This window comes from Odontesthes bonariensis, chromosome 20 (assembly GCF_027942865.1).
Source record: "Odontesthes bonariensis isolate fOdoBon6 chromosome 20, fOdoBon6.hap1, whole genome shotgun sequence".
In the NCBI taxonomy this organism is placed as follows: domain Eukaryota; kingdom Metazoa; phylum Chordata; class Actinopteri; order Atheriniformes; family Atherinopsidae; genus Odontesthes; species Odontesthes bonariensis.
The window spans coordinates 19,241,715-19,254,434 of NC_134525.1; the positions used below are offsets into that span (position 1 = coordinate 19,241,715).

The following is a 12,720-nucleotide window of genomic DNA, read 5'->3' on the forward strand; positions in this document are numbered from 1 at the left end:
CACACAACAAATTATTAATTTTTCAGGCCTTGTCCGTTGATTGTTAGTTCGTCTTTTCTGAAATAATGAAGATTCTATCCATGTGTAACACTGATCAACTTATGATACAATGGAAAGGGATATTTTGTTGTCCCTTTTACTTTTTATCATATTTGGGACTCTTGACATCTTGACAAGAGTCCAAAGTAGTGGAGTCAGTAGTGGAGTCACACAGCAAAGTAAAATAATTTCTGTTCTGTTCTTAAACACGAAACCATTTGCAGTACATGGTGCAGATTTGTCCCTTTATACGATAAATAAGTAAGTAAGATGTCTTTAGATCACTGATGAATGAATGAACCATGAAGTATTACTGTGTAAGCAACAAGTTACGTTGCTTATCATACAGTCACAATTAGATGAATGTATAGTATGCTGTGTTTCTCTCACTGTGCTCCAGAGGCCTGGATGCAACTCATTGTAATGGTGTAAGATGGCGTGTGTATGGACCTCAGTTGATGTTAAACAGCTTCGGTTTTATGGACTGACACAAAAGTTCTACAGAGGTTAGTCATGAAGTCAAAAGACACAGCTAAAAACTCAAGAATGAAACTCAACACATCCTGATGAGTTTTGAGCACGTTATAACTGATTTTCACATCCTGTATAACACAGTGTAACAAATAAGCAATCATACGCTCATTAGAGCTTCCAAACTTGCGTCACAGTCATCTAATTTTAAGTTTTCAGTGTTAAAAATCTGTACGCTGCTTCAAACAGGAGCTGTCAACCTCTTCCTGCATTTTAAGTGTATTTAAGTGTGATTCAGTACACATTTGAGGTACTTTTTTTGAGGAACATTTGTGATTTTTTTTTTTTTTTTTTTTTTTTTTTTTTTTTTTTTTTTGCCACTATCTCCACTGAGCTACAATTCACTGGGGAGCATTGCACTTGTGCTTTCATTACACTTATCTGTGAACAATACAATAGTCACTAATTACTTTACAAATCACATAACAAAACATGGGAAAACTTTATTGAATATGATGCTTAGCTGTCAACTAAATGACCAACAAATTGGTCTGTGGAAAAGATATAAACCACAATTTAAATGATCTTAAGCATGTGTAAAGACATTTCTCAGTATTTTCAGAATTTATTTTGGCACTTCTGCCAAAAGCTTCAGAAGTGTCAGAAATATCCAGTTCCTTACATGGTTTCACACCTGAGGCTATTTTCTAAAATCAATTTGCACAGATCAACTTGTACTAAGGTGTAAAATTATCCGTAATAAATAGCACATCTACTATGAGTGACATTTAAGTCCTGTGTCCCTCACATGACCATTCTGTAAGTTCTAATCACTTTTGAGTTGTTTACCTGCGTGAACAACGCATTATTGTCTCAGGATCCATGGAGCAATGGACAAATGCGTCTTCCTTTCCAGTAACATATATACTGCATGCAAACCAAGAGCTTCCAACAACACACAAACAAGTGTAATAGTTTGAGAACCTTGTCTATTTTGTTTTTGTACACCATGGCCTCTCCAACCTCGGAATTCATCGAGTCCACCTGTGTTGGCAAAAACTCAAGACAGTGGTGATGAAATGACAAACTAAGGCACTCAAACAGATGTCCTGGATGACACTGGTGACTCTGTCCAGCTGTTATATACAGTCTGTGGTTTATAGCAGAAAAGACTGGACCGGATTTTCTCGGACCCAAAGCACTTTTATTGAGAAATGACTCTGCTTTACTTTGTAGACTTGCACCAAAAATCACAAAAAAGACAAAACATTCCCTTTTAAATGTAAACAAATGCTTTTTATTGACGTGCTGAAGCCCAGGCAGGGATCCACCACAGCTGTGAGTGCATCTCACAGGAATTCTGTGGGCAACAGCTGATGCAACATGAGAGAAATATCGCACAGCCTCCAGACTGACTCATGTCGTGTAAAAAGTCTCATATTCAAATTTCAGCCTCTTAAATAAGTCAAAAACTCTCCATAAAGACAAAGGATGGTGCTTTGAACAAATCTTTGCAGTTTATTTCTCTTGCATTATAGTATTGACAAGGGTCGGGGATCCCACAATCCCACAGTGTTTCCTTGTAAGTCATCTTATTGTCTCCAGGACTGTACACAGGAAAACTTTACATTATTTAAATGGCGGTGAATGTTTTTCACTGTGGTACAAATGATCCTTTTAGATATAAATACTGCAAGATTTATTTACATTTTGTGGTTTTCAGCATCTATTCAAAATGCTTGTTATAAAAGCTAATTAGGCTATAACAGTGCTTGCATTTGGACAACACTCACAACTTTCCTTGGTTTGAACCCACATTAGAAATCTACTCTGCTTTTTCTTTGCTGGGGTCTGCTGCTGGCTGAGCAGCAGCAGGTGCAGGTGCAGATGCAGTTGCAGGTGCAGGAGCAGGTGGGCTGGGGGCAGCATTTGGAGGGGGAGCAGGAGGAAGGGGATCAGGGTCGTCGATAAGGGCTTGTCTCCTCTCTCGCTCCTTGATCACTTGAATCAGGCAGTAGGTCACAAACATGACGATGACGGTGGTTATTGGGAAACCTGTGGAGATCATTCATTGTTAATATGCTGTTGAAATGGTAAGAAATTAAACCTTCCATGTACCGAAAAAAAATGAATTCACCTTTGAGAAGCAGCCGTTTGGCGACCAGCTTTGCAAAGTCCAAACTGTTCAAGGCCACAATGTTGAACAACACAATGCTCCAGAAGTTGAAGGTGTTGAAGATGGCTCTGATGCGACGGGACGTTGCTTCTGACATTGCCACCTGTGAATAAAAAAAAAAATCATCAGTACATTCTTTACATGAATATTCTTACCAAAAAAGTTAAAAGGCAGCATCCATTAACAGACCTCAAACGAGGCAAATGGCTCCATGGTAAATAATTTGGCAGTCCACAGCTCAAAGTTGAGACCAAAACAGTTAAAGAAAGCCCAGACGAGGACCACCTCACAAGGTCCCAACCAGAGGATGGTGACACCGAAGGTGCAAAGTGTCGCCACCAGCTCCTCCACCACATTCTCATGTTTTCCTCCCAGGTAATCATAGACATATCTGTGGAGATAGAGCCCATCAGAACCTCTACATCTGGTATGATTAACAAGATGTTATTGTATTTGCTTTTCTGCTACACTAACTTGCACAGCCAGTCGTTGATCCCTCTGTCAAAATGCCTAAAAAAGAAATTAAACAGGTTTAGTATTACAGAAAATTGACATACTTTTCTTTCCATCTGTAAGAAGTGAAACTGGTCGAGTTGTATAAACTGAACTCACGTTTCAGCAAACACATAGAGCATTGTGATGCATTTTGGTGCTTTGGGCGGGTCCAGGTGATCCAGTCTGGACACTGTGTTGATGACCCCGAACATGACGGCAGCTTTTACCCAGTCATACATCAGGTTAAAGTAAGCCAGACCCACTGGAAACAGCACAGTTACATTAGTTCTGCTGCAGAGCAAATGATCCCCTTTCATATACTACACTATTAAAATCATGAAAATAGGAATTTCCAGGAAGAGGCACAAACCCAGAGCCCAGTCAGAGAGGTGCTTCAGAAGCTTTATGTCAGTGGGGATGGTGAGGATGTACATAAAGTGGAAGAGGACGTCCACTAGAACGATGACTCCAAAGTGGATCAGGCCCTGCAGGCTGATATTCCACATTTCCCATTCCTTCCTGGTCAACTCAGACTTGTTGACCTGCAGAGGGCAGCAAAGACACGTCACAACCAGCCACAGACCTTCAACCTTAACTGAACAAGCTCTCTTCCAAATTTACCATATGTTGGAATTAATGGAGACATATCTATAATTTGTATGGAGAGCTAAGTCAACACAGAATGTGAGGAGAACAATTTAACAGTATGTTTTCAGTATGATTTAATTGTAACTGATGTTTTTAACTCATCTTCTTCATGAGATGTGATGGAACAGGAACAGTCCTAACAATCTAAGCAAGATAAATTCTCTTTGATTTTATCAGGTAAAGCTTAAAAACAGCCAGGGGTAATAGAAAAATATGGTATGCAAGCTGAAAACATGAGTATATCATTCCAAGCCTGTACAATTTTCTCTGTAATTAGTAAATGATATTAAGCAAGTAAGTAAGTAAATAATTATATTAATATGTGGATAACCATAGATAAGAGGGAGATGTTGATTTTCTTTTAAGATGTAAAATGATGCACACACAGAGACCAAGATAATAATTACAATAAATAATCAAAATCCAATAATCTCTGAACTGCTGGATAACTGGGATTTCTTATAATAATCAAGGTGAACTTACTTGAACATAGAATTTATCAAAAGTCATGATGGGCCCAAAATAGAAGAACGGGAGGTAGAAGTTGTACTTGAGCAGCTCAAGGATGTTGTAGTTCCCATCTTTCCTTTCACAGTTTTCCAGAGCAAAGCTCATGCAGCGCATGATCGTGAACCCGCAACCTCCGTAGAAGAGAACGTGGCGCAGCTCAAAGTCCCCCTCTACAAAACCTGCCTGTGTGGAGAAGAAACGGTGAAACATGTGAGAGAAACACAGTATGCTCACAGTACGCCGGGGGAACACGTCTTTCTTCCTAAGACAACTCAGAGAGTCAGCTGTTACCTGCCAGGACACGAAGGGTTCACACTTGAACGTGGCAAGGGTACAAAGACCAGTAACGAAGCAGAGCCAGCGGATTTTCACTAAGGAGATGCTGTAGAGCAGGATACAGTGGGACAGGATGAGGGTGACGTAGGTCCAGCCCATGCTGGTCCACACAGCCAGCAGACCATATACCATGTACATCAAGGACCTGTGCTGTGGGAGACAAACAAATTACACAGCAAGGAAAAAAAGTCACTTTATTTTCTCTTAAAGTCTGTCAAATTGGTACTATTCACTATGTCCTATGTAACAAATCATCTAAAAACCGCTTTAAAATGTTGTGAAGATAAACTTCAGTGAAAAAAATATATATAGCCTGTATATATATAGATATATATATATATCTATATTTATATACAGTAGATATATATACTTTAATTACCACTCAGCATAAAGATAGATCGATAAATCTCATACAACCTGATCATTTCTTCTACCTCGTTTCTTAGTGGCATAGTAGCTCATACTGGATCAAGCCTTTTACATCTCATACAGCAGCTCAATGAAAAATAATCAGTCAGTCGGAGCACCTGTGGAGCCAACATGGAGCAGATCTTGGCGAACAACACATGGCCAGAAAGAGCAAAGAGGATGTGCGTTCTGAAGGTGGAAAACCACATCATCCACTCAAAATCTGCCGTGTCCTGTGGAGCAGTGAGGAAAGCAACACAAATTAGCGACATCATTGCATTAATGACAAGATCCTCACGAGCTGTGCGCATTCACTCACCATCTTCCTCCCAAAATATCCCGGCTTCACGCTGGTTTTGAATGTCTTTCTGTTTGCACTGGCTGAAGACGGGACAGCAGGAGGACAATTTGAAATAATATAATGATGGGAGGACAAATATCAGTCATCTTATTAGTGCACATATTTTCTCTTTGTTGTTAAATGTAAATGTGAAACTTTTATTACTGTGAAACAAATGCAGGCCAACACACTGGGCCCATTTTCCTCTTGTGTTCTGTGGTATTAATACTGACACCCGATCTCCTCTGCGTGGTCTGCATAGCTCCAAGTCTTCGCCCTCACACCGTGACACTGCCCCATATGTATACTGCACAATGTGCTGTCAGTGTGTACGTGACTGCAGTACAGGAGGCACAAGATATATGTCTTACGGGTCACCAGTAAAACTCACTCATGGAGACTGGACTAAAGGTGCTTTTTTTTCCCCTACCCCTCTATTCAACAGACTGGAGACAGTACTTGACCTGTTGGAGAAAGTTTATCAGAGTAGTTATGCTGTTTATCTGAAATATGTATAATTACAATTAGACTCGAGTATCTTTTTTGATTCCTTTTATCCAATCACAACGGTAGCAGGGGCCATTACAGTTTATCTGATGGATATTGCTGTTAAGTTGGAGAGTACAACAAATAGAGACAAGCATGGTAATTTTTCAGAGAACTATCAATCAATTATACAGATAACTGAGTAACATCTTCAATCATTTCTTAAAAATAGATTTCTTACATCAGCTGGTTTCAGTTCCTCATTTGTGAGTGATTTAGTACTTAGTACTTAGTAATAATGCAAGGGAAGGAACACACGTTAAACCAGAGTGGAGCCAGCACGCATGACTGTCTGCAAGCTGCCACCGCTGGTGGTTTCCATCTCTTTGAGTTGTACAGGTTCTATTCATGCTGATCCTTAATAACTGTGGGAAACGTACATCAGTCTGCAAATGAAGGAGAAACCATATATATTTGAAGATTCCTGCTGTAAATGTGCATGTCTTGGGTTTGTAGGGCATGTGTTGCCATTAACTTTCTGGCTCATCTTCCCTCAGCTGACTTTAATATAGCAACATTACATAACAAGATATTGGTTTTGTTCCCCTAATAGCCAGTAAATGCCAAATTCAAAGAATAATTTCAGATCAATTCACAACTTTCAATAAAAATGGTCTTTAAAGGTTTTTCTTTCATGCATATGTAAACTGTGTCAGATTGTGTCAGAGTTTGAAGGCATATTGTCCTACTAATCCTTCCTGTGTATGCATATGAGAGTGTGTGTGTGTGTGTGTGTGTGTGCGCCCTCATACTCACTACTGGACACCTCAAAGATCCAGCTGGCTGCCCAGAACATGGCCAGACACAACACAGAGTTGTAGAAGTAGACCTCATATTTGGGAAGAGCAGCTTTGATTCCCATGATGATGTTCTGGAGGCTGCTGAAAACAAACCATAATCACAGCAGTCAAACTCTACATCCGTACAACAACAGCAGATTTAACGTCTGAAACAATACGACATGGCACTAAAGGATTTTCCTAACTTGCCAACGATTATGAAACATATAAAGATGGTTCACCCCTCCTTAACTTGATCATTTATTTTATTCTGAGGCTCATATTCTGTTCCTCTGGCTTTATGGCTCTCAACCAATGTACAGTCCCGAACCAGCAGCTGGAAGCTTAAAAATAAAAACTCAACAATGAGAGACATCTCTTCCATTACTATGATGTTACTAAAATAGACCTCCGAACTAGTCAGTCATTCTTAATTCAGATCACTGCCGTGTATGAACTCGCTGTGACACATAATCCAAGGTGGACAGAAAGAGGACATTTGCTTCCTGTGATAGTGTAAATACAGCACTTGAGGAATTTTCCTCTTGGTGACACCTCACCACATTATTTCAGAGTGACATTCGGCAGATTTGAAACCCTTAGACGAGGTCAGAAACCGATTTGGTGATTAAAGAAACAACGGCACATGTTATGTATTTCCATGGAAGAAGTTTTCATTTGTCTTCATTAAGCAAAAATAGAGCAGTGATAAAGGGAAAAAAACTATGTGATACTAACTCCTCTTAGATTCAGCATTTTAAATAGCTTTTTAAACAGTTTTATTTTCAGTTCCTGAAATGCTTTAAAAGTCATGTTTGTAGTTCCTTTATCTATGAAACTTATCTCCTTGTTTTACCTCAAACAATGTAAGAGAACATGTTTGAGTGCAGACATTTTCGGCCAATCAGCCGACCACTCTGAGCAGAATGGGTTTTTATGAAGCGAGTCCTTAAAGAGACAGGAGCTCAAATGAAGTGTTTCAGCAGAGGGTGCCAAGAGGTGGTTTCACAGTGTATAGGATAGAATTTTTTTTTTCCCATTAAAACATGAAAACCTCTTCAAGTAAAACAAACCTGTTAATGAGCACAGTTTGGGTTATTTCGTGTTAACTTTAACATTCTGTTGCGTAGTTTAAGATGCACACAGTGGAAGAAATTGAAGTACTCAAGTGAAATACAAACATCTCTACTTCAACACTTCTTCAACCTGTTATCATTTAGGTGAATGAACTACCTGAACATTAAGACATGCAGTTACACTGTTAAGCGACTGATTTGACCTACTTACTGAGAACGTGATACAGCCAGAACTTATTTTACTACATTTGGACATTTATGTAAACTTTGTTCTTGTTGTTGGAAAAGCTAATTTGTTGATATTTACAAGTGATTGCTATGATGGCACACTTTTAAAATCTTACTTATTGTACTGTGCCAAATGCTGGACACTATATTTGCCTGGATGAACTTGAAGTCATATTTTCTTTTACATTAAAATATTCTGTTTGCACACGTCTTTCAAATTTAATGTGCTTTTCGGAGTCCCACGCACTCGGGTATTTGACTTCGCTTGACACGTTTTTGATTTATCAAAGAGGACAGATGCAGAGGGCAGATTATAATTAAGAAAGGAAAAAAATATCACAGAGTACAGCTGCTGGCTATTTTTAACCAAACAACTCCTCTCCTGTGAATTTCTGCACCTCAGCAGCCTGTAAGCACAGCACACACAGTACCACAATACGCTTGTGTTGCTTTGTCACTGAACTTTGATGAGAGATTTTCCTGTTTCTATCTTGTATAAAACAAATGCAAAACGTAAAACTTCTCCCTACCTTTTCCTCACAGTGTCTGGGTGAGATGCCTGCTATCGAAATACCACACGGTCATGCGCTTCGGTTTGTCCTCGGCACCTGTTGTGATACTGACCTTGAACGCTGCAGTTGCAAGCCCGAAGAGGTTCTTCAACAAACCCTTTGAATTTGTTTGAAAGGAGGGGAAAACACAGATCGAAATGTCACATTGAAAAAAAATTTTAAAAAATGTATAGAAAAAAACAAACTTTATATGTGTTGTGCCTCCACAGAGTGCAGGGTGGGCTACAGGTCCCTCTGACTCCCTGAGAGGGAGCTGCCACTGGTTAAAGGTGACATGATGTATTTATACTTTGACTACTGACACAGAGGGGGAGGAACAGAGGGGCTGCTAAATAAGTATAATAGACTGCCAGACAATATTAGATGCCTCTCATGGTCTCTCATCTGGGCATCAGATAACTTATCCTTCTTTGCTAAATGATGCAGCAAAGTGTTAACCAACTTACTGCAGCTATCCATCTGTCTAATGCAGAAGAGTCTGAGACACTACACCCAGAGTAAGATTACATGTGGCCAATACTTTGTCTGCACTGTATTGCATCACATATCGTGATATTCATAAGATTCTGTGATCATTTTAACATTTCACACTAAAATTGCCCACGTGTCTTTTCTCACATTCTTGTGTCCCAGTACCATTGACTAATGAGCTGTTTATCAATAACTGTTGGCGTGTGATTGTGTAAGGCCATCTACTATCCAGGCTGGCATGCCTTTGGGTGTTTCAGGATGTTGTGTCACTCCATCTGTAATCGCAACTGTATGAAGACGATCAATGAAATTACAAACCAAATCATTTAACTTTAGCAAGTGACTCGTACCTGCTGTCAGGGTTTCAAGTAGAGCTCAGGCAGGATGAGGACCCAAATGCATGACAACAGTAAAAGTTCAGATTATTTAATAAACAAAAAGGTGTCCACAGGGGTAACTAAAAGTCACAGTGATGCTGGAAAAACTGATTGGCAAAGAAACAAACACTGCACGGTGGCAGGAAAAAAACAAAAACAAAAAAAACACAAAAGAAACAAGCAATAAACACAAAGTAACAAGTAAACTTACGCAAAACAAAGTACAGATTACGAAGAAAAACAGAGGCTGAGAGAGAATGCTGGACACACCGGGAACAGAGGTAAAGAATGGATAAAAAAAAATAAAGGGGAGATACTGAACACAGAGACACAGGTGAGATAAATGAGCATTATTTAGGGAGGAAGACATACAGAGACAGAGAAGGAGGAAACAAGAAACAGAACGAGACGCCACAATAAAACAGGAAACAGAACACACAGGGACACAGACATGACACCTGCATCCTCAAGATATCATCCAGAAGCTCAGATTTCCCCTTATGGACACCTACCAGCTGTGATCACAGCACCTTCTTGTTTTCGTAGTTCTGTTATCACTGAATTTGCTCCCCTCTATGATTCTGGACAGGGCAGATCCTGGACGAGCCCCCAGACTTTGGTAGATGATACCACTGCAGCAAAGTACTGTATTCGGTATTTCGCAGACGTGTCTGAGGTGCAACTAAGGGAAATACAACTCATATGAGCATTTCCTCAGCAGGGCAGACCTCATCTTCAAGTCTTTCATTTCAGATGCTTTAAAGTCCTCACGAAGAGGAAGAAAAGGAGCAGATGAGTGCTGCGTCTTCAGACACGGGCCTTTGCATGATGTGAGATCAAAATCAAAACTCAATACAACTGTAGATAACAGGAAAACGCTTCACTGAAACACTTTCACCACTTCCTGGTTGGGTTTAGGCAATAACATCACATGATTATGGTAAGAAAACCAATCATGGGTGGGGATAAAAACATTCTTTTTGCAATGCAATAGTACCATCACGGACAATGTATTTATCCTTCACATGCAGTTGAAGCAACACATTCTTTTAACGTGATTATTGGCCGTGTCTGCGTGCCCGAATAAACGCCACATGGGCAGGAAGGTCCTACTTGAGGCAACAGGGCACGCAAGTACTCCCATGACAAAATTTCCACTTTTGTGCTGCTTGCATTCGTCATGTATCTTCACAATATATATGAAAAATAGAATAACATGAGCATAATTTTCATTTCTGTGGAAATTATTGAGCCCTGAAGATCAGAGAAAGTTGTGCTTCAGCTGGTCACCAAAACAGAGAAGCTATCACATTTTTTTGGGGTATATCACATGTGCATGTGAGTCTCTGTTGGAGCGACCCTCCCCGCTAACAGACTGTTTCATCTAAGATACAGAGATCTGTTAACTTTTTTAGGGTCCTTATGTAAGGTTTCCCTTTTGGTTTTGGCCTGAGTTGCAGCTGCTCAACACCCACTGCTTTCAATAATGTCTACTATTACCCCTTTAATGCAAAAATGTTATCATAGCAGGGGTTTGGAGCTGAAGAAAACAAGTTTATTCATTTTTATGCTGTAGTGCTATGAAAGCATCATATCATGCCATCTATTTTCTGTTCATGTTCACGAAATGGAATAAACAGTCTATCGGTACTTATCGGTACCCAGTTGTAGTCACATTTGCTTATTGCTCTTCGAGGAGTTTGTTTCATAACAGACTGAATTGTGAAGTGAAAGTAAAGCTTACAGTGCATCATTTTAAGCACTTAGAAATTTGTTTCAGTTTCTTTAATACTTCAAAAACTATATAGTATATTTAGTAAAAAAAATTGATTAATGTTCTTAACCATTCTCACTGTACAGTGTTCACATCCCTCCAGTCCTTTTGACACGAGTGCCAAGGGACTGCAGATGCCAAAGGAAGGCTCAATTACATTGGAAACAATGTCCTACTCTGTGGCAGCAGAAAACTGAGATGGTTGTTTTCCACACCAGAACAACTAACTGCTCTGCTCTCCCGCTTCAAAGGAGCCATGTCAGCTTCTACCATAATGAGTTTCATAGTAGCTTAACTGAAATGACAACAAATGGTATATTTGTAACACCCAATTGTCTCCATTATAATACGGGGTTGATTACAGGAATTTTTATAGGAAATCATCATTGGAATTTCAGTGCCTTTCTCTTCAGCCGAGGCTTCTAAGAAGTATAGCTTCAGCTACTTTTCGGGTAATGAAACTGAAATCCGTGCTTACGAGTCGGTTTTAACATCACAAGGACTTACCATGTGTGCTCTGTCCAGTATAATAAGCTCATGTAGTTTTCATGAGCGAAGAACTAGAGATTTTTGACACTCAAGGTTCACCAGCACCGATTTGTGACTTTCAACCGATTCAATTTTGCTCAGAGAAAAAAAAAAAAGAGAAAAAGTCTGGTTAAGGCCAGGTTGCGTTTGCAGATGTGAAACTTTGATGAACTCCCCTGCTCACTCACATCCTCCCTTAAAGGAGCAGGTACCTTTTCCATCCTGACACCTGGTACATCGCACTCCTTTTCTAGGAGATCGATTTGCTTCAGGCTCTCTTTGGACAGAAGGGCCAGAGGGGAGGCGCTTTACACTCTGAATCTAGATTGTTGCATCATGCAGGAAACCAAACTCATTCACTTGACTAGAAAAACGGAAGGGCACAATTTCAACTGTACTTTCAATGACCCTATTATGAACAACCTAGTATCACATTCGGTGGGCCACAAATATCTTGATATGGACTCTCTGCTGTTTCTTGTGTGCATAATTACATTATTCTATTTGGTATAGAGACACAGTAATGTGGCCACTTGATTAAACACAAATTTACTTAGAAATGCATCACATGAGCAAAGTACTAACTCAATAGGTTAAGATATCGACTCCTGCCTGAATAAGTTACTTGAAAGATACAAGAGCTGCCTTCACAAAAACAAACAGAATCTCACATTCTGGCTGGGAGTTATGAAGAGAACTCGCAGCATGTCGCAAATATTGGCTGATAAATTTGACTTCAGAGTGAAGTAAATCCTTCATTTGCCCATTCTTACCTCCAACTGCATACATACTGTATATCGATCACTAACATTGAGTCACATGGCACCATCTAGTGGTTCAAACTCTTCATCAAAAACAGCTGAATGCAGCTATCTGGAAGTCACCAGAATGTCATGGAGCAAACGGTGTTCACTGAATTAACAGCTTTGTATCTTACACTGACACA

At 39.7% G+C, this 12,720-nt stretch overlaps 1 protein-coding gene across 4 annotated transcripts; it reads right to left on the reverse strand.

The window, feature by feature from the left end:
- Window positions 1–2,004: 2,004 nt before the first annotated feature.
- Window positions 2,005–8,873, reverse strand: hhatlb (hedgehog acyltransferase like, b). Of its 4 annotated transcripts, none has more exons than XM_075452782.1 (12): window positions 8,677–8,873; window positions 6,726–6,847; window positions 5,403–5,464; window positions 5,203–5,316; window positions 4,631–4,825; window positions 4,313–4,522; window positions 3,552–3,723; window positions 3,299–3,443; window positions 3,161–3,196; window positions 2,876–3,077; window positions 2,648–2,789; window positions 2,005–2,565 (listed from the first exon to the last, which is right to left on the reverse strand). In XM_075452782.1, the coding sequence occupies exons 2-12, from the start codon at window positions 6,829–6,831 to the stop codon at window positions 2,336–2,338; spliced, it is 1,614 nt and encodes a 537-aa protein (XP_075308897.1). In that variant the 5' UTR covers window positions 6,832–6,847; window positions 8,677–8,873; the 3' UTR covers window positions 2,005–2,335. The 4 variants fall into 4 exon arrangements, with proteins under 4 accessions (XP_075308897.1, XP_075308896.1, XP_075308898.1 ...); XM_075452781.1 differs by having other exon boundaries at window positions 6,726–6,850; XM_075452783.1 differs by lacking the exon at window positions 8,677–8,873 and adding an exon at window positions 8,583–8,670 and having other exon boundaries at window positions 6,726–6,850.
- Window positions 8,874–12,720: the final 3,847 nt, after the last annotated feature.